The sequence below is a fragment of the Crocuta crocuta genome, unplaced genomic scaffold (genome assembly GCF_008692635.1).
Source record: "Crocuta crocuta isolate KB4526 unplaced genomic scaffold, BGI_CrCroc_1.0 scaffold170, whole genome shotgun sequence".
Classification (NCBI taxonomy): domain Eukaryota; kingdom Metazoa; phylum Chordata; class Mammalia; order Carnivora; family Hyaenidae; genus Crocuta; species Crocuta crocuta.
The window spans coordinates 2,682,143-2,704,572 of NW_027527853.1; the positions used below are offsets into that span (position 1 = coordinate 2,682,143).

General features: G+C 39.5%; 1 protein-coding gene across 3 annotated transcripts in view; it reads right to left on the reverse strand.

The window, feature by feature from the left end:
* Positions 1–1,142: 1,142 nt before the first annotated feature.
* Positions 1,143–22,430, reverse strand: part of LCOR (ligand dependent nuclear receptor corepressor) — a 131,006-nt gene continuing 109,718 nt past the window's right edge. For all 3 annotated transcript variants that reach the window (XM_077779273.1, XM_077779254.1, XM_077779263.1), the window contains one exon: positions 1,143–6,590. In XM_077779273.1, the coding sequence (XP_077635399.1) occupies positions 2,261–6,590 (4,330 nt within the window). In that variant the 3' untranslated portion in view covers positions 1,143–2,260. The remainder of the gene's footprint in view (positions 6,591–22,430) is intronic.

A 22,430-nucleotide genomic window follows, 5' to 3' on the forward strand; every position in this document is an offset into this window, starting at 1 on the left:
AAAACAGTATCCAGTGACGACTATATGAAAATATTTTTTTAAACTTTAAAACCACTTTTAAAAGATTAACCAAACCTACTCAAAACATACTAATGCTTCTGTGCAACTTAATGCTGAGAAAGGGCTGCCAACATACACACTCAGCAGTTTCATTAATATAGGTAGCTCTTGAATGGCCAAAGTCAAAGATATTAAAAAGAAAAAAGAGACTCATGGGATAGAGGAGACACTGGAGGAAAAAAAAAAAGTCAAGGCTTCATTGAAGATAGTAAGCTTCCTTATCTATGAAATTCAATGCAATTTTCAATTTCCCATGAATCACATGCTTTTCTCCAGTCCTATCCAGTCATCAGAAGTTTTCATTATATAGAGCAAACTTTTCACAGAATAGGTAGAAGGCCTGTTTTATCGTGATTTGGCTGAACTATACATGAAAAAAGTCCATCCAGATCTGAATGGACTAAACAGATCTGAACAATCTAAATGGAAAACCTTGAGTAAAACGGACAGAGTGGCACCTGTCCACACAAGCCTACTTCTGTGACGGAGCATGTTAGAGAAGCTGGTTGAAGCTTGAACAACCAAGCTTTTTTTGTGGAGTGGCGCAGTGGAAATGTGGAATTCACACTGTGTTATAATGGAGCAACGTTATAGGCATCAAGGTAAAGCCAATGCAACCACCTTAGGCGTCACTCGGGAAAGGCAAACAACATTAGTTACAGACCCCGCAGCTCTCAATTCTGAGCCATGGAACAGAGCCTGACATGACAGAGGCAGGAGTAACACTACAAGCATTACCTACCAGTATGGTGCTAACCAACTAGAATGCTAACACCTGCTCTAAACACGTACATTCACATGGGAACGCACCAACTGGACGTCAGCTCCATGTGGGAGGGGCGGGGCGGGCCCACTGAGACGGGGCTGCTTCCTCCAACAGCAAACTTGCTCTGACCTTTACATAACTCTGCTGTTTAGACCTTTCTGAGTCTCTTGCCAAACTCTCTCACAGAGACCCTGGGCCATATTTAAACCATCCGGCCTGTGCTAATTTACCAGCTCGTGAACGCCCCATGGCGACAAAGAATTTTACTGCACAACTGGGGCTGGGAGACACCTATGGCTAACAGCCACANCAATTTACCAGCTCGTGAACGCCCCAGCACACTGCGTGGCGACAAAGAATTTTACTGCACAACTGGGGCTGGGAGACACCTATGGCTAACAGCCACAGGCAAATGCACATGCACAAACTCTTAAACTTTTCTATTACTAGAAATAACAACCTGGCTTTCTTTGAATATGGAAGTATTCAGGGTAAGAAAGAATATTAGAACAGTCACTCTTAGGCTAATTGTCAAGTTACAGTTACAAGATGAAAAAAAAATCCTACATTTTTTCCCCCCAAAGTTGGATGACAACCTCGTTAGAGCGCTAGCAAGCTTGCAAGGCCAAAAGTTAAAATGATGGCAAGAATCAGTAATGCGAATCACCTGGGGGATCTAAACAATTTTTAGAGGTCATAACCCAATATTAACACCATGTGACACATCTTCTGTCCCATGGGCATATAGTTTAGAATATATCTTCTCAAATGACACAGGATCAAAAGTGAGAGGAGTGACCAATAATGAACAGGATTTTTTTAAAAAGGGTAACAGAAATATTCATCTTTTATAATAATAATAAATTCCCTCTGCCTTCTCTACATACCATAAAAGTGATTTGGTTTAGCTTTCGAATATCATTTAAACAAACAAACAAGACAGAGAGGGAAGTTCACTGCTAGGGTTTGCAAAGAGGAGTGTCTGTTCAGGTACAGACACCACAGGGTGGCTGCTGAAAAGCTACTTTTATGTGCATGATGGTGGTCTTCTCGGCTACAGTACAAGTGCTTGTGCATCAAGTATAAAATACAAGCCTTTAATCACATAGATCAGCTTTTTAGCTTTTGTAAATTTAAAAACAAAAAGGATAAATAAGGCACTGTACTTTTAAAAACTAAAACTGCTTGGTTCCAAGTTTAAAACCCAAGGAACAACCAGAATATAATATATAACTTCCCTTACTCAGCCTCAGAGAAAGACTCTGCAAGTTCCCTTCTCCATCTGAGATGCATTTTTTGAAATCTTAAATTGTGGTGTTCTCCATTAACTGCAGATTTGAAAGGCTGGATAAGCTTATAAAAGCAGGTTTAGTTAATGCAAAACGAAGGGTTACTTCTGTAGGACAGTTTAACTCTGGGCTACCAGCCTTGCGGTCACTTTGCATCCAGCCGTCTCCGTTTGCCGTGGGAAGAGTCCAGCTTTGCCTTCAGCTTTCGCTTTCTCTGGGCCACACTGCTCTCTGGGGTTTTCGTCAAGGGTCTGGCCCGAGCCTTTCCACTGCTCTGCTTCCTGCTGGTGGCTTTCTGTGGCCTTGAAGAGGATTCACCTGCCCCCTTATGCTTTGCAGGTTTCATAACTGTCTCCGAGGTGGCTGGCTGGCTGGGTCTTTTGTTTGTATTTTCTTTTTCCCTCCTAGAGGGAGGGCAGTTCTTCCCAGGGGACTTTTTGGGGATCTTCACTTTATTCTCTTTCAAGGATGTCTTTTTGGGTAGTTGGACGATTCTGTCCCTTGCAGCTGGCTTCTTGGCAGCAGGGGTTTTGGTGGATCCATCACTATGTTTTTCTTTGCTGGCTTTCACCGCAGGTCCCTTGTCCTTCCTGTCCTGAGCGCTGCCACCTTCTGTCCTCTTGCGTTTATTCTGCACTTCTGCTTTTGGCAAGATTTCAGATATCTGCTTCCCTTTCCTTCCCTTCATTCCATCAGTGCTCTTGGGCTTAATGGGAAACCCATCTGCATCCACTTGCAGGGCAAGCTTGGGGGACATCAGAGGGTTGATGCATACACTCTTACAACTCGGTTTACTCTCCACAGCCTGTCCACATGGGCTCTCCATTTTCTCGTTCTTGATCAAACATTGCTGGGCTCTGAGCTTTCCTCGAATATTGGAGTATTTTCTGAGGATCCGAGTACTGGCTGGGGTAGGGGAGTTTGTGGGAGGATGGCTATTTCTAGCTTCCTTGACTTCCTCTACGCTGTCTTCAGAATTGGGACTAAGGCTGACATCACTGCCGTCCTCTGGCTCCACTTGGTCAGGATTCTCTCGAAATTTAGCCCAGAGCTTCTGTGTTTTCCAATTGTTCCTGGCAGGAGTAGCTCCAGGAAATTTCTTCAGGTGTTTTTTCAAGCGCTCGGCCTGTAGTGAGCTGGGGTACAGGCTGGAAGGAGAGTACTTCTGAAGAGGATGCTTGACAGGGGGGATGTCTCCCGGAAGACGAGTATTGAGCTTCTTCACGATCACCAGAGACCGGGTTTCAGTTGTCTCTAAGAACCATTTGCAAACATTGGATAATTTAAAGTTTGTCATAAACAGCATCTGAACAGGAGAAAACTTTTGAACCTCCAACGAGCCCCTACATTTCCGCGACCTTTTTTTGCTTTTCCAAATCTCCTTCAGTTTATCTGACTTATTCCTTGATCTTGGCGTTGGCTGGGCTTCCTTCTCCAGCTGGATCCAGCCTTTCTGGACTCTCATGTACTGGGCATTGAAGTTGGCAATGAGCTCTTGGTTCTCTTCCTCTGCGCACCATTCCACAAACTTCGGCTGGTCATCCACCACCGTGTCCACACCATCCTCGTCTAAGGGATCTCCATTCTCTGAAGCCCCATTTTCCTTTGGCTTTGGGTTTCCCTGTGCTGCTTCTTTTTCTGAAGTCACTTTTGCAGTATCCGAGGAGTCCAGAGAATGAGCATGTCTTAGATTGTAGGTTGAAGAGGTCAGTCTTGTAAGCCTCGGGGCCCACTGTGGGGGACTGGCCGTGTCACCACTTCCACTACTTGACAAGCCAAGTGCACTGGACGGTGCACGGCTCTCGTCACCTTTATGCTGGGTATTTGCACCACCAACCTCATTCACAACCTCCTCTGTATCGTGTACAGGAATTGGTTCCGGCTTCTCTTTTGATTGTTCTGGGGAAGTACAAGGAACACTTTCTGAGGGAGCATGAGCAATTTTCTCACCTAACTTAGACTGAACATAGATTTCCAGTCTTTCTCCAGGCAGGGGCTGGCCTACTGTGGTTATGGGATCACTGCTGGGGAAAATACCTCCTTCTTCCTCTTTGACTTCTTTTACCAGCATGTTTTTAAAAGTCTGCCTGGTGATGACCCCACCTTCTTTGCCCTCCTGCTCCACATCTTTCTCAGGGGGGTTTTCATCAACATCTGGGTTTTTAGTGTCCTCCGGAGCTTTTGCATGGAAGCTGTCAGCCAGAAGGCCCTCGGGTGGTGTCTCACCAGGGCACCCCTCTTTTTTAGAATGTTTCATACCAGGATTTTTGGAAACCTTGATCTCAGGAATAGCAGAGGAGGAATCTGAACTTTGACTTCTTAGACACCTATCAGCAGAGGAAGGATCTGAAAGCTGACTTCTTAGGCACCTGTCAGAGGCCTCAGGGAGTTTTTTACCTTTTTTCTTCTTGTCCAAATTCTCTTCGGGTGAGTCAATGTTTTGATCACACATATCTTCTTCTGAAAAATGTTTTGCATCACTACTCTGTCCCTCTAATTTTCCTGTACCACCTGCTGTCTCACTTTCCTCAATTTCATTGGGGTTTTCATTAGTCAAAGTGCTGCTTTCCTTCATGAGTGGGTCAGTATCTAGCTCCTGAGTGTCTTCAGTCTCAGCCTCAGGACTGATGCTTTGGTTGTCTTCAGTGTTTCCCAGGCTCAGAGGAGGCTCCAAGCTCACTGGGGGACTCTGACTTTCTGAGCATGGAGGACCTTCCTCTCTACTGACTGTTTCAGGAGAAGAATGAAGCCTAGAAACAACATCTTCACTGCCTCCCTCAGAAATGCTCTCAAGAGAGGAAACCAGGTGACAGTCTTGGGGGACAGTCCCCTCCTTGATTTCTAGCAGTTCGACTGGTTGCTGGTCTCGTTCAGGGGAAGCCATCCCACTTGCCATAGGAGTTGAGACCATGGAGCTGCTTTCTGGTGTGTCCTCTTCAGGAAGGTGAACAGGGAGAGACAATGCCAGGCTGGAGGCTGTCATTTCCTGTGACCTAGGAGAGCTGCTCAGATTTGGTTTATTTGTCATGGGGCAAACCTCAGGCTCTTGAGATTCCTTTTCAGAGGAAGCATCTCTGTTTCCTTCCTTGAGGGAGGTTATTTCTTTACTAGGTTCTTCGTGGTCATCCTCTCTGGGATGCTGCACATCCATGGTGGGTCCAGGGGCTGGAAGTGTAAGGGTCTCCTTGGGAGTGACCACTGCCTCTGGCTCCAGTGTTGAGCAGCTCGCTTTCTCTTGGGCATGTAAATTTCTGGCCAGTGTGCGAACAGTTGGCAGCTCACAGCAATCACCATTGAAAAAGTATCCTCGAGTACTCTTTCTGGCTGTTTTCCGAGAAGATAATATTGATCTTTGATTCTCAAAGTGGCATTCTGTTATTGGCTGACTGATATAAACGACATCACATTGGTTATCATAATCGTTTATCCTCAACCCTGATGCCCTTTTACTTTTCCGAGCTGTCTTAATGGAGGTTGATATCATCTTGGTTCGCGAATGTCCGTTAGATGGTTTGTGTACAGAGGGCATCGGGCTGGGGGCTAACCAACCATCTTTGGAATGATCAAACTGGCCCTTATCACTGGGATGTAAATGATAACTCACCTTATTTCTTCCTAGTGAGTGAAGATGGTTCTCCTGCTTTGGCCTTGAATCTTGTTCACTGGACTCTAACTCTTGGCGCAAAGGTGTCTTTGAGCTACATAGTAAAGCGTTCTCTTTGTCAGCAGTTCTAGGTGAGTTCCCCGTAAACCCTGAGTCCCAAGCCTCTTCTGATAAAGCTTTGAATGAATTTCTTTGAGAAATAAGACAGCTGTTGCTCTCCTCACTATTCTCAGGTGCCCCTTTTACTGCAATTAGACTTTCTACTAAAGCTGAGCTCTGCATATGGTCTTTACCATCCTCGTGTATTTTCACATTTGTGTCTTGCTCCTGTCCAGTGGTTTGCCCCTCCAAGCTTTTAGAGATGTGGTGGAAGTTTAATGAGGAAGAATTCGATGCAGTGAGGTATCCCAGAGTGGAACTATCCATTGAACTACCAGAATTAGGTTTAGTGGTTGGTAGTTCAGAGGAATCTTTCTGGATAATATTCAAGGCATTCTCTCTTCCATCTACAGACTCTGTCTCGGGAGGGGACTCCTTCAGGGCCTGTTCTGTCAAGCGTAGAGGGCTGTGAGAGCCCGATGAGTCTATGAACAAATCTACAGAAGTAGGAGACTTCATATTGAGACACACAGCATCCTTTTCCTTATGTTTGGTGCCTAGCTGGGCACAGCCCGCACTGCAAGTGGATGCGTCCATTGCTACTGAATCAGGTCGCACGTCCTCGGTGCCTGGCTGAGATTCAGTGTACAGATCGTTCAGAACACGAATGAACTGCTTCTGATGATGGGTGCACAGTTTGACCATAAACTTCTCCAGTGGGGACTTCGACTGATTGTTAGAATCTACTGCTATAGCCTCTGTTGATTTCTCACTAGACAGACAAAGAGAAAGAAGAAATTAGTATGGTTATTCTCCAAAGAACATTTTCACACTATGAAATTCACCAGATGTTACTCATGTTGTAAAGAGAACGGACACTCTAAAACTGCTTCTAAGCGCCCACATAAATTTCATTCCATAAATGAGGGGTATTTATCTAATTAAAATAGAAGGCCAGCCCTGTTAGAGTCTCAAATTTTAGTAACATTGTTTATACTTTTTAAGAGAGCATTCACAGTAATTTTTATCTTATAGAGAAGAAATACTATTGAAAAGAATTTTTTGGAAAATAAAATTTTGGCCACATTATTAACTCCAGTAGGTCAACATATACTTTTGTTTTGGGCCTGGGTATTCCTGTGAAATAATCATTGATTTGTAAGTCCACAACACTGACAAAAATTCAACACACTATATTGCAAATCTTGGTTTGGAAATATTTAAATTCTGCAAACAGTAACACAGGAATCCTTCTGTTCCCTTCTAGGACAATGAGAAATACAGATCAATAATTTCACAATTCAGATACACTGAAAGATGGAATTACAAGCAATTGCTGGCTCCTAGGCTCTAAGCAAGGAAATAGGAAATCTCATTGTAAACTGTAAGGTTCTGTCACTGCAAGGAGGTGGCAAGCCCCCACCTGCTACGTTCTCCTCAGCCTTCAAGGAGCATTTTACAGTACTCCACAAGAAGTCATTTTACTTCAGACAGCCCCTGTCAATCACTTCCCTAAGTTATCCAGGACAACTCTAGAGTTTAACCCGGTGGAGGGTGGCGGGCAAGGATGATACCAGATTCAAGACAGGCTAAAACCATTTCCTGCTCAGACAGCTGAGTGTTTTCAAGAGCTGCTCTGTTTCTGGATGTCTGGGTTTTACTAAGCCCAAATAGTTGAAGTGCTCCAATTTTCTGGACTTTTATACAACTTTTCAATCTCTCTCTCTCTCTGAACTGTAATTCCTCAGGATACTATTATCTGACTATGAAACTGGTGAAGTACTGAGGGGAGTTTAACAAACTCAAACAGGTGTTGAGACTATTGATAGTCTCTTCCAGCTAATTCTTCTCTTCTTCAATCTCTGACTTTATCTCCCAGCCATGAGGTGCCTTTCCAGCAGGGCTTACCCTATGACAGCCTACATTGGCCTCCTACCTTCCTCACCTTCCTCACACCCCTCTGGCCTCTGAAGTAGTGTGCTCTTAATGGAAAGAGCACAGATTGTAGAATATGAAAAACTCACATTCTACTTCTAGCTCTGACATTTACTAGCTACAGGATCTTAGGCAAATTACTTAACCTCTCTGAACCTTGGTTTCCTCATCTGAAACTGAGTTGGAACTCAGGATTGATATTTCAAAGGACTGTTGTGAGATGTTAGAAAGCACACACAAAACACCAAGCACCAAAGAACAGGCGCTCACCCTTTCTGTACTCAGGGAGATTTTTAAGACCAGGTGGTAAAAAAGTTGCCAAAACATCATGTCTAAATACAAAACAGAATAAAATCAAGAAACTATTAGTCAAATCTGTTGTTTAAACTACTCTGCATGAAGAAAGATTCCACTGTGTTTTTGTTTTCACAACTAGCAAGGCAGCAGTTTTAGTTAGTGGTGTCATGGGCATCTGAAAGGACCTACGTGAGACTATAGATTGGAAAGACTACAAAATGTCTTAGCAGATGCCTACTTTAAATTTGAAACTGGTCATTGAATTGTGAATAAACCAAGAAAAAAAGATTCTTTCAGAAATATTATACCAGGTGCATGGGGATGGTAAACTTAAAATTTTTTTTAATGTTTATTTATTTTTGAGAGAGAGAGAAAGAGAGAGAGACACAGAGAGAGAGAGAGCGAACTTGAGTGCGGGAGGGGCAGAGAGAGGAAGACACAGAATCTGAAGCAAACTCCAGGCTCTGAATTGTCAGCACAGAGACCAAAACAGGGCTCAAACCCACCAACTGTGATCCTGGGGATGGTGAACTTTAAACTATATGCTGGTAACAGAGCCAAAATCTAACAAAGAAGAGACAAAAGGCAACAGGGAGAGAGCCTCACTGAGCAGTATACTTATAATATGTGCATTTTCCTGCCTATACACTGTCCTTCAGTAAAAGTTTCAAAAAGGCAACATCGAAAGGTCACCGGGAAGAAGCTCCTCCTGCTGTATGAGAATGGCAAATATCTCCTTCCTGAATTTAGAAAAGGAGAGACACCAGTGATACCCTTGGGTCAGTGACGGTTAAGTCATTTTAAACTTTCAGACACAATGACATGTACACAGGAACTTAACACACTCCTCATGCAGCTGCACGCTGTGTAGCTCACACAGACGTTGGTCCTGGAAGAACTCTTCTGGGATGTACCCTGCTGCTATGTCTAGCAGGTGGTACCAATGGCAGAATATGTTGTCACAGGATAGAGCACTGGGAGACAGTGGGGAGTATTCTCCCACTTACTAGTTGTGCAACCTTGGCCAAAACAACCAGTTTTAGTCTTAATAGAGCACGTGCCCCCTCTTGCACTTAGGACCAGCGCAAAGGAAAAACGACCAAGTCATCAGTTACCTTTGCTGTCAGCTAGTCACAGTAAACATACTTTAATAACTCAGAGATGTGCATTAATGCTTTCTTACAACCTAGAGTGAATTTTCTCCATAAAGTTTATACGTCAAGTACCACTTAAAATTTTTAAAATATTTTTGATAGAAGAAGTCTTTTAAAAATTATATCCTCCTCTGAACACAATTTGTTCTTTCTTAATGACTCAGGGTTGTTATCATGTGCACTATTATTAAAGTTTAGCCATTACTTTTATTATACTGAACTAAAATGCCTTGATAGCTTTGGGGGCTACTCAATTAAGTAAATCTGACTGCCTTACTACAAAAAAGTCACGCTGGCAATCTGTGTTATTAACATCTTCCTTTTTACTGGCTTCCAGATAGTAGCTGTGGCCAGAAGCCCTACTTTTATGGTCAGGAGTGCTCTGCCTGCCAGCAGAGGAACCCTGTCCCAAGAGCTAGACTGGTCCTTGAAGTAAAAGTAAACAGGCTCAGAATGAAGTTCTCAGGAATAGTTTTATGAGTAAAGTACATGGATTTTCTAACAACTTCAACTGCTCAGAGGCCTTTATTTCTCAGTTTTTTTTTTTTTATTTTTGGATGTGTTTCTGATGTTACTGAGATAGGTGACTACAAATAAGTGGGATACCGCTGCCTTTTCAATGCATAAAAATATATACTCTAAGTGCATTTTAGCAGCACACAAAAAAGGTAAAAAGGGTTGGTCAAGGTTTATGAAAAAAGATTAAGAAATGTCATGGCAACTTATTGCAGAGAAAAACTGGAGATAAACTGTTCTCCTCAACTTGACAAGCACAACCATCATCAAAGGGTGAAAATCTTCTCAACACTGCTCCATCCCTAGGGTTGTGCTCTGGAAGTAGGCTTTAGTATTTGGGGTGAACAATATGCTTAGATGGGTACCTGGATGGCTCAGGTTAAGTGACCAACTCTGAATTTCATCTCAGGTCAGGGTATCATGTTTCGTGAATTTGAATGTAGCATCAGGCTCTGTGCTGACAGTGTGGATCCTGCTTGGGATTCTCTCTCTCTCCCTCTCTCTCCGCCTCCCTCTCTCAGAATAAATAAGTAAACAAACAAAGAAGATTAAAAACCAATACAAAAGTAAATATGCTTAGAGATTAATGAAATCAAGAGGTACCCAAGAGGACAAAGTACTCTGTAGGAAACTGAGAAAGCACTTTTTAAAAAAGTGATGTCCACCCAGAATAAAAAACTGAGTAATAATTAATCCACAGGTGAGATCTACTTTTATGGTTGTGAGACTTGGATCTGCTGCTATCCCATGTTTCAATAATAGTACTTCAATATTTTTATTAACCTCAACTAATGTAAAAAAGTCTTCCAAATGGCCATCAAACTAGCCCTGAAATGGTGGCTGTGGCAATTAGGCTTGTTTAGTCCCCAAAGACAGAACAGATAACTACAGGTAGGTAGGCAGGTATCTATTTCACAGCACCAAGGCAAGGGGAAGGTGCCTTCAAATCTAAGACACACTGCAAAAACATTATCAGTACCCACTGAACTCTAGCCTGGAATGGCAGTATAGCATCGAGGTGCTGAAGAAAAGGATCAGAGAGGCAGTCACAGGCTATACCAACTTTAAGAAGCATTTACAGCGATTGCTGGTGGGAAGCTCAGGAGATAAAAAGATTAAAATTACAAATAGCAACCTTGCTTGAAAGAGAGATATCAACAAAGGGTCATTTGTATGTGTGTTTTCCTGGCAAAAAAGAGAGGATCAGGGATAATATACTGGAGAACCACAGATCATCAAGGCACGCTGTAGGGTCCTCTTTATCAGTTACATCCTGGGCTATTTCAAAACCATCTCCACTTGGAGTGACTGTATCTTTTCCTGAACTCCTAAGCCACAGTGGTTTGTAAAATACATTGGCAATCATAAGGAATCATGTATATTTATCATATAATTTATGTCTTTAGTTGACTTGTCTTTGTCTTAGCTTTCCAAGCAGATGTAAGCTGCTTGAGCTACTTGAGATGTAAGCAACTAGGCAGGGATCACATTTTATGTTCTTCTGTTTTCTCTTAGCAAAAAAGGAGAGAAAAAGAGCATTAAGGATGCTTCCTGGGTTTTAGACTCAGGCAGCATCATTTAGTGAGATAGGAATACAGGCAATGAAGCTGGTGGCTGGTGAGTGTTGGGAGTATGTATGTCTGAAGAGTTCTGTCTGTACACATTAAGTTGAGGTGTTTAAAGGATTCTGAATCTGAGAGGTCTGGAAGGTAAGTGAACCAGCAGTTTCACTTGGATCTGAGAACCCCTTCACGTTAATACTAACCTTTGTCCAAGTGTCAGTAAATGGCCCTGTTATAATAACTAACTTTATAACTGTAGTAATAAAATCATTTTTGACTGCACCTCTAAATTATCAAGCTTCCTACCTTTTCTCTAGAAATTTTCTCAATAAGCTCTAAGTTTAGATGAATTTTAATTTCAGAGGATTTAAAAATTTTAATTAACCTCAACTTCCTGGAGTTTTTAATTCTATCACAATTTTTCATGTTTTCTAAAAAAAAAAAAAAAAAAATGGGTGCAGTTTTAAAAAACTGGCTAGTTTTGCCTGAGTTTTAAACAGCTAGTCTTTACCTTTGCTTCTAGTAATTCCATTTTTTCCTTAGGCTTTGATAGAGCCTAAATATGCATTTGCCTTGACTCAGAATACGCTCAGGCAGTAAGGAGGTAAACCAGAGAGGGGCAAGCTTCTGTCCTACAGCCCTTCAACTCACCTCAACTGAAGGGAAAGCACTAAGTTTTAGTTCAGCGATTACAGTCGGTATCACGGTATGTCCTTCACATCTCACTATGTAAGATCTTTACAAGTACAATAATTCATCACAAATTTTGAAATCGCTTGTTTGATTTCATGTTTCTTCTGCTCAATAACAGAACTCTGTAATAGGTAAGTAAATTATTTATCAATCAGAAATACTTCACCACCACTAAAGAGTAGTAAGATCCCAGGAACTAGTAAAAAGGAAGGAAGGGCTGTAGAAGAGAAACACTTGGATTTCCAACTCCCTGGATTAGCTCTGAGTTTCTCTCCCAGGAGAGAAATAGCCTGCATGACCTTGACCACTTTGTCTTTCTATTCTCTGCTCCATGCCTAATTCTTAAGGGTGTGGTAAAAGGATAAGATAATATTCATAAAAACTTTGAAAGGCACAGTTTAAGAGTGATGTGTTGTTTCACAACCCTATTTGTAATGATTTACTCAATGATGTTTTTCTAGATCAGAGGTTAGACACAGTTGAACTCGCCTACTTTGTCAATACTGCCATACTTAAATTCCCAAACAAAAGCATTCCTGTGGTTAATATAAATGGTGGGTCATCAATGCTTATGTTATCTTAAAGTAAAAGAACAAATAGAGGAAATGTGGCAGACGGCTGAACCAACAATTTTAAGAGTCTAGAATTTGGGATTGATGGATTCAGGTAGTCTCTCCAATATCTGCTAACTACCAATAAAACTTTTGATGGCAAATGCAATTATCAATAACCAAAATATATTCTTCTTGACTGAAAAAGAGCAATAAAGACACTGAATGATGTCTGTATGGGAGCTGATCTCAGCAGAAAAAGGTAATCTTGGGAAAAAAGAGGGGGAAGAAAGTTAAGAGACAACACTCGACAGAGTAGACCAAAGAGTTAAGAGATGTACTTTAATTTGATCCTTCTACTTAAATACAAGAAAACATAAAAATGCATCCTGAGTTCCCTTCAAGGCTAAGAACTGTATTTTTTGCTAGGCAATAGTCTGAAATTATGTTCTCTAATTCCTTATTTCTGGTCCTTTGAGGACAGAAAATGTAAGTATATTTTAGGGGCTGGATAAGTCTACTGACAAGTTCTTGCTCTGCACTGGGAAATGCATCAATCCTTGGCTACTTCACATTCACATATGTATGTATATCTTCCATACTTGGATACAAGAATATTCCAAGGGCTATGACATTGTGTGTGTGTGCGCGCGCGCGTAGTGGAGGAGAAGCGGCAGCATGGGGTATACAGATTTTCCAAAAGCCATGTATAGTACAGTTGAACCTCTAAACTACTGAACAACCAAGTTTTCCTTCCACAGAACTGAACTAGGAGAAATCATAAAAGGGCAGAGTAGACAAAGGTAACAAAGAAATGTTGAGAAATAAAGATCAGAAGATCACAGAAGAGAAAGTGACCTCTTAAAATCAGGCAGTTTAATACCTGATTTCCAGGTAGCTGACATCCAAAGTCTCTGAAACAGAATTTAGATGGATAGAAAAAGCAATTCTCAAAATTGGTGTTAAGGAGAACGATCACTCCCCAGAGATCAGAACCATGGAGGAGGGGTAGGGGTGTAGGAGTGTAGGTGTGTGTGTGTGTGCACACGCAGGCACATGCTTTCAAACCCAGGGCTACTGCTGATGGCAACATGGCATCTTGTGCAGGTGTGAAGTGGAAAAACAGTTTAGAAGTACTGATCTAAAACAAAAGACATGCAATCCCTCTGTAACAGCTAAGTTTACTATGTTCCCTAACCACGTCTCCTAGAAGCAGGGCAGAACAAAGTTTCAAAAAATTATGAATAATCTGAATGGAGGAAGGAGAGGTGCTTCAGGGGGTGTTTACTAAGCAGGAAGCCATAGTTTCCTAGCTTTTCTGTATCTCAGGGCTTAATATCTCTGATAAAAGGCTATTATTCAGAGTAGATATAAATATGAGAGAAACCTTTTAGGGCTTGTACCTTCTATTTCTTTTCAATTTAACTAGATTGTCAAATTTCTTAAATTACAATAAAAATATAATTATCAAGAAAATTCTTATTTAACATATTTTCACCCATTTCACTATGGGCGAATGTACCCAGGAAGCCAAAATATAATCAAAAAGTTACTTGGTGAATATAAGTCAGAGCAAAGGGTCATTAAGCACCACACACAGTCCAATGCCTTCACCCCCTCTCTAGGAATGTTAATGAGATCACAGACACTTCTGTCAAACTACATCTGATAAAGTTTTTATCCACCAAACTGATTTTTGTTTCTATCATCTCAGGTAAGACTATGCATGTGAGACCAAATACATTTGGGTGTTAAACTTTAAACAAAAGGAGGGAGGGTTCATAAGCAGTGAAAGGTATGGGATTCTGGGCTGGGGGGCATGGATTAAAAAATAATAGTTCCAGGAAGTGAGGGAAGAAATATCCCTAAGCGATAGAACTAAATACTGGTTTGGAAAGAGCACAAACCTAAATTATTAATATAATGAGTATTATAACTAAGAATTCTTAGAAAACACTTTGAAATAGACTTTAGCAAATAATATAATAATTTCAGATTAAGAAGACAGACTCTGCCTTGGGCTGCTTTGAACTGACAAGGAGCATCACTAACCTGACTTAGTGAAACCAGAGTGAAGACAGATCTGGATAGTAAAAGCATAACTGACATTTTAAAAGGTCAGGATTACATGAGAGCTCATGACAAGCTAGTAGACTGGCCTATTTCTCTTTTTGTTTTTTTAGTCAGGATTAAAATCTATGTTGTTCTTTGGGGAAATTGCCTTTTCATTCCTAATTTAAAGGAGCCCCACAATGATGGGAGTAGAAAAATACCACTGCTTAAGCAGAAAACAGGTGCTCATTCCCCGCCGGAGAGAAAAGGCACCGTATCATGGGGCTCTTTTAAAGGGGGGTGAAGGGAAGAAAGTCTGTCAAGGCCCAACAAAAGCCAAAGACTGTGCATGACTTCCCTGGCATCCAGACAAGGTTCCCATTACAATGGGAATGCATTTCTTTTGTAATAATAGCAATAACAACAATAACCATAAACTCAAAACCCACACCACCACCTTCAAGGCAGTGTGTACGCACAGGGGGATCTAAAGGAGGCGTGGGGAGTGGACACAAATGAAAACAAACAAGACATTTAACAGTTCACATGACAGATCCCAGCAACACCATGTTCTTTCCTTTCCAGAAATAGAGATGTTTTTGATAAATATTCTTGGTTTCTTTTGGGGTGAAAAGAACAGGGAGACTAGCAGATTCTATTTGATATTTGATAGCATCCCAAGCTTTTCATGATTGTTAGGGGATCTTCTATATCCCAACTTTTCTCATGTTCCTTTGAGGTTCTTAATCTCTGTTCTTGGAACCATACAAATCTGGGCATAAGCCTTAAAAGTGGAAAATTCTTTTGGCTGTCATATAGCGAATCACTTAAAATTGACACAATGATAGCATTCCTAAGTAAGAACTGTAATCATCTAAAGACTCTAGATCACTTTGTAAAATGTAAAACCTTATAAAAGGATTCCTAAGGTACCTTATACAAAATTTAATGTCATTTACCATTTGTTTACCTCATGAGTGTTAGAGGAGGTCTGTAATTTTAAAATTTAATGTATAGGGATAAACAAGCATTTTGAGAGCTACCATTCTGGGGTGCCCATGGGTGCCCATGGAATTAAGTCCTTTTTTATTCTCTAACACTTCACCTCTCTGGAAACTCGAGTGTACTAACGGAGATGTGCTGGAGTGGGATGAACCAAGCAGAATCATCTGTATATCCAACGTTTCACTCAGGAATATTGAAGACAAAATGTATGTGCAGGCACACACACACCTCTCTCTTTACTCTTTCTTAGGTTGTATCATTTCTCTTGCTTACAATACACTATCTAGTTCAACTACCCCGATTCATCTTTCCTTGAAGACTGGTAGAATTCTAAGCTCCCTGCCACTAGTTTCTCCTCATTTTAGTTTGCTTCATAGTATCCAGAACTGCCATCTTATTAAAGTCCAAATTTGATCTTATCACTTTTTTGCATAAATTCTGTCAATTTCCCACTGCTCTTACTTCATCCTTCCTGGCACCTTCTCCTGGGGGCCATGATAGGCACTTCTTACTCTTTCATGGCTTGGGTTTAAAAAAAAAAATTATTATTAAATAGCAACTTATGTTGCATGGTAATGTAATGGTTGACATGGCTATCTCCTCCACTGGTTTGTGAACCTTCTCTAGAGCCAGGACCTAAGTCCTTTATATTAATTCAGTAGATTCACTGCCTAAAACACAGGGCTCAGATAATTTCAGGCATAAGTAAGCAACGAATAACCAAATAAATTACTATGTAGTAAAAATAATCTTACTAAGACATTCTTCAAAAGAACTGAAATCGGCATAGGAAAAAAGAAGAATGAGTTCAAATCAACAAGGCAGGGAAAGGAAGAAGGGAATTTTGAAGGTCAGACAGTAAAGGGTGTAGGCTCCAAACTATAAACTTTCTAACACAGAAGGATACTAGTATGCTCTCCAAGGTACCAGAATAACAGGGATGAAAAGGTATGGTTTACATAATGGCTTCCAAAGCTATTAGGGTTTTGACTGCAAACCAGAAATACTTTACAAAGTGACAGACTACACATACCCCAGTTTGCATACGTATGACATACAGTTCAGTGAAACCGTATTTACCCTTATTATATGCTATGTGCTCTACTTTTCTCTTTTATTTCTTTTTAAAATGTTGGTTAGGACCCCACTAAACTGATCTTACAACTGACTAACAATCACAATTTGTTGATTCAGTTTGAAAACTGGTCTACACAGACTCACCAATTCCTAGTACCTCATAAGAATCTGCTATCCTGGCTATTTTCTTCTTAATCCATCTTTATCTAGCTACAGTTACGCTGCCAAGTTTCCCTGGCAAAAATGTTTCTAGTGACTTAATGTTTGCTGGAATGAACACCTAAACTGTACTAGCTGATCTGATTTATGTTTGAAATACTCAGAACTCCAGTTTGAGAAGAGTGTAACTAAAAATCACTAAATCTTTGGCAGAAGATTCCCCAAATTCTTTCACCGGAAAGCTAAAAGTTTGATGATTAAACACATATGCATACACACATCCTCACACTCCCACACTTAGCTCTTACATTGTTATTCAAAGCATGTAAAATTTCAACCCTGACTATACAAATAACTCAGTGTACAATGGAAATGCAGATAAATTCTACACAGCTTTGTAATTTTTAATCTTACGCATCTTCTACTTTCTAAACAACTTTTCTTCTAGTCTTTGAAAAGAAACAAAGAATGACTAATAGTCTGACAATATTCCCCTGGAACAGCACCAAGAAATGCAGAAAAGCAGCATTCCAGGTTTTAATCATAGTTCCAACATTTTACGTCTTTGACTAGAGTTAAAACAAGACTGGCTACCCAGTGTCCCTGTCTATTACAGACTTATCTGCCTCTTTCAAAGTTCTAATCAATATAAATGGCTTCCTCTACACTTTTCAATAGGACTTTCTCACGTTCCCTGCCCCTCGCACTATTATTACCTCCTGTCATATGTTCTCACTCCTTCCATTTTTTTTTTTTTTTTTGTATTTGCAAAGAGCCTGCCAAAGTACCAAGTATTTAACATACAGAATCTCATGAGTCTCACAACAAATCTCTGAGGCAGGTGGGTGGTATAAGTTTCCTTTTACAGATAAGAAAACTGAAGCTCAGAAAGTCCCAGTAACTTGTTCAAGATCACATAGGAATAATGTCAAAGGGATGGCACTTTAACCCAGGCCTGTCAAATTCTGTCACTTGACCCTCTCATGTCCTCTCTAGGCCTTACCTACTTACTCTTCAAGATTCACCATTCTCTGGCACTGAATCAACAATGCTAACTTCTATTTAACAATGAAATTTATAAGCTTCTAATGTAATTTCCTAGCTGGTAGCTTCATAATCTAGATCTAATTCTCTTTCTAAAAAAGCAATGTGAGTCTTCTCAAGAGTGAAACTAAATTAATACTTGAGATTTAATTAAAAGTGAATCTAAAAGAAAAAGATCAGCAGATAAAAGCTCTCGTTCACATTCTGAGGTTGAGTAAAAAGTTCCACAAAGTGGCACACATATCAGTGTAATCGGTTTGGAGTCATGAGTATTAGAGGCAACTCATTATGTAAGAACAGGTCCCTTAAACTCCAAACTCTGCATGTGTTTCATTAAAAAAAAAAAAAAAAAAAGGAAGACTAGAATGGGATGAACAGTATTTAATCAGTGGGTCAATCAAAACTTGCTATGGTCACAACAGTATAAAAATACTTAACACTACTGAACTGTATACTTAAAATGCTTAAGATGTAAATTTTGTTAGGTGTCTCTGCCATGATTAGACAAAGATCTACTGAATAAATCTTAAAAAACACAAAAAGAAGGGAGCCTGGGTGGCTCAGTTAATTGAACATCCGACCTCAGCTCAGGTCACAATCTCACAGTTTGTGAGTCTGAGCCCCGAGCCTGCTTGGGATTCTCTCTCCCTCTCTGTCCCTCCCCTACTCACTCTTGCTCTCTCTCTCAAAATAAATAAATTAACAAACATAAAATAAATAAATATACAAAAAGAAAATACCCAAACCAAAAAAACCTCCTTTGTTAACATTTTGAAAATATAAAATATGTTCAGGCCTCGCTCTTACAAACTGATTCGGTGTATCTGGTGTAGAACCCAGGCATCTGCATTCTTAAAATAGATTATAATTATAAACGCCTTAAAATTAACACACCTTACAATATTTACAAAAAACAGTATCACATTCATACAGTTCATAATAAAAACTAAAAAAAAACGACTTGTCTTAAATATAAAGCATCTAAAATGAAATCCAGATCTATCTGCTTTTCCTTTAGAAAATGCTACAATGCAAAGAGGAGACAAAAGGTTTGTATCTTATTCTTCAATAAGGGTTGCTACTATATTTCCCAATGTTAGAACAGATAAAATCGGTATATTTACCTCACATTTAATAGAAGATTGCATTTTAGATAGGTTTAGAGTTGAAATGAGGCCTAAACAGCATTGAGGCTACCACTCAAACTTCACAGATGAAAACATGAGTGATCCTTCTAGAATACCAAGTTGACAGAAATGTAACGTACCAAATAATCCCTGATCACTTCACATTGCTGACCCAATAAGGCTGGCAAGAGCACAATGAACATTTTACAACTATCAGTCAATAAACCATAGTAAAGTATTTCTACATGCCTACAAAAAGCCCTAGACTCAAGATTTAATACTTATGAATTTTTATACATTTTTATCTATTCCCGAAGTTCTTCCTTTCCAAGCTGAGCTCTAACCAAATCATGGCTGAAACTATTAACTATATACATTGATCAACCTTTCAAATTAATGTTTCTCTTGAGAACTTTTCCACCAACCTCTGAAAAAAAGTCTTTTTACTCCAGTTGTAAATACAGTTTGATATATTACCATTTCTTCTCCCAAAAGCAAAAATCCAATAACTTTTAAGGTGAATAGGATTAATAAAATTTTGTGCTAAATGCTTGCCACTAGAAGCAAAAAATGATAAAGGGTACACTCAGAATACAATAAGTTACCTACCAAGTTAATAAATACTTTGTTAAAAAAGACTTTTTAGTCATTTCAACGACGAAATCTAGCACCATATGACTTAGTTACATGTTTTCACATTTCAATACAAATCTCTAGTGAAAGAAAGGGACAGTTCTTATGGAAAAAAATAACACATACACAACTCAGGAAATGGCAGAAAGCTCTACCATTTTCCATTTTTTCCACTTTATTTCCCTTATGCAATTTCCCTGATTCCTACACCTTGTTAAGACACAGAGTCACTTGAATTAATTTCAAAGTATCAACAGAATCAGAAAAGAAAATTCTGGGTTAAGTCCTTTCTAAAAATATAACTGGAGAGCTAAATATCAATATAAAGACGGGATCACTAAAATAAATTCACTTATGAGATGCTAGATTATAATCCTAACTATATTGATCTGACCACCATTCGGAATGATAATGGCAAGAAACAAGTAGTTACAGCTTTAACATTTACAAAGAAGTAATAATTAGGTTTCCAGAAAAATGTTATATAACCATGTGTCATAATGAAGTAAGGAGAACAAATGAACCCAATGAATAAGCCTATATAGTACCAACAAAATTTCCAAATTTATAAACGTCAGACCAAAAAGCAGAAATAGCCAAAGAAAGACAGAACTACTATACTAACTAAGCGGCGCTTGGGTGGCTCAGTAGGTTAATCGTCTGACTCTTCATTTCGGTTCAGGTCATGATCTCATGGTTTGTGGGATCGAGCCCCAAATCAGACTCTGCTGACAGCATGAAGCCTGCTTCGGATTCTCTCTCCCTTTCTCCCTGCCCCTCCCCTTCACACGCACTTTCTCTCTCAAAACAAACAAACATTAAGGGGCACCTGGGTGGCTCCATCGGTTGAGTGTCCGACTTCAGCTCAAGTCATGATCTCATGGGTTGTGAGTTCAAGGCCCACATTGGGCTTTCTGCTGTAAGTAGAGCCCACTTCAAATCCTCTTGTCTCCTTCTCTACCTCTCCCCCAATCATGCTCACATGCATGTACTCTCTCATAAATAAAACTTTAAAAAATAAACATTTTTTAAAAATATTAAAAGACAATCTAAAGCAACTACCAATAACAGCATCATTTTTTAATATAAAATGCCATTAGAATGATCAGAAATCACTTTAACCTACATTAATTACACACATATCACACAAGCTTGGAAAATCTTTCTCAAATACTTTGCTATACCATGTCTAATCTTTATCACTGTAATTCCCCTCACCACTTTACAACAGAAATCACTTTATAATATAGAACTGCTGTAAAGACCTACTTTCTAAAATTCACAATATAAATGTTGAGCAACATAGTGCTGTTCTTTATCTGCTCAGATAAAAAGAAATACCAGCATCCTCCCCAAAATCAGAACTACTGTAACAACCTCAATTGACAATGTTGCTTTCACACTTGTGCCTCAATAAAACAGCAAACAGAACCTAGTAAGTCCTTGTTTAGCAAACAATTCCAGCATAAAGTTGTACCCTAAAAAATTATGAAAAACCAAGTCCAGCAAGCAGGTATCATGAAAACATCAATATACACAGTATCTTGTTTAGTTGAAAAAGCCTTTTAAAGTGAATAATCCAAATGAAGAAAACTGAGGTAGTAGGGGAATATCAAATTAGTAAAGACACAGAGTTACAAGGCAGTACAATGCCCAAATACTGAAGCACAGTTTTGAAGCAGCAACCTCTAGCTATCTAAGAGATAATCTAGGAAGAATTTACCATAAAAAATTACTAACTTTAATTACCATGTACATTTACAGTACGCGCTGAAATCTTACCCCTTCTGTGGACTTTTTAAAAAGCAAAAAAGCCTTAAGAAGTAGAAACCAAGCTTTTAAAACAGCTTTTCACAACAAAATTTATTAGAAGAATAGTGGTTTTGAAAAGTCTAGCATCCAGTGAGAACTACCATACACAACATTACAGCTGGGAATGTTTCTCCAAAATGTCATGGTCAAATAATACAATGGAACCATTAAATCTTACACATGCACGAAAGAACTAGCGCTTTTGACATACAATGCAAAAAAAAGGGGACCACATGGATTAAAGTTTTAAGTACTCATCACATACATTAAGACACAGCTTATTTTAGTCCAGTCAAAAATCAGAACTGCATTAAAAAATTTAATGTAGTGCAATCAAACCAAAAAACTTAATTTGTGATCATAAGTGCTCTACTACATAAACATTGATCATAGCAAGGAACAAAAAGTTCAAATCACACAGTACAAAAAAAAATCTGTAAATAAATATAAACTACAGTACAAGAGAAATATTAAATTATACAATTCCGTCAAACTGTAAACAGTATATTGAAATGAGGTCCATAAGAGTAAAGGGGGTTCCTGTTTTGTTGCATGACACTTGAACTTCTAGAAATCTGAAAGATGCCATTTTCTGTATCTTCAAAGGCTATCGGTTTTATATATGGAGAGTTCCTTTTAGATGTAAGATATCAAATATAAAAGCAGAGGAATAATCTATTTTGTTAACCACAGATAATACTGTAGAAAACAAAAGGAGTCTTAAAAGAATAAAGCCCTCTAGTAGACAAGTCTTAACATTAAAGATGCAAAGGACTAAAAACACTGGAATTAGAACCTCACATCATTAGAAACTTGTCACCGAGGACTTCAAGGCTACAAAATACACTGACAAAATTGTCTGCTGATATGCAGACCTAGGCCTCTGCTAATTTTTTTGACATTTACATACTCATGTTACCACACCAACTTTGGCAGAATCACTACTAATAAACTCAGAGCACCCCTGGCCCAATGGTTCCATCACAGTGGCCAGT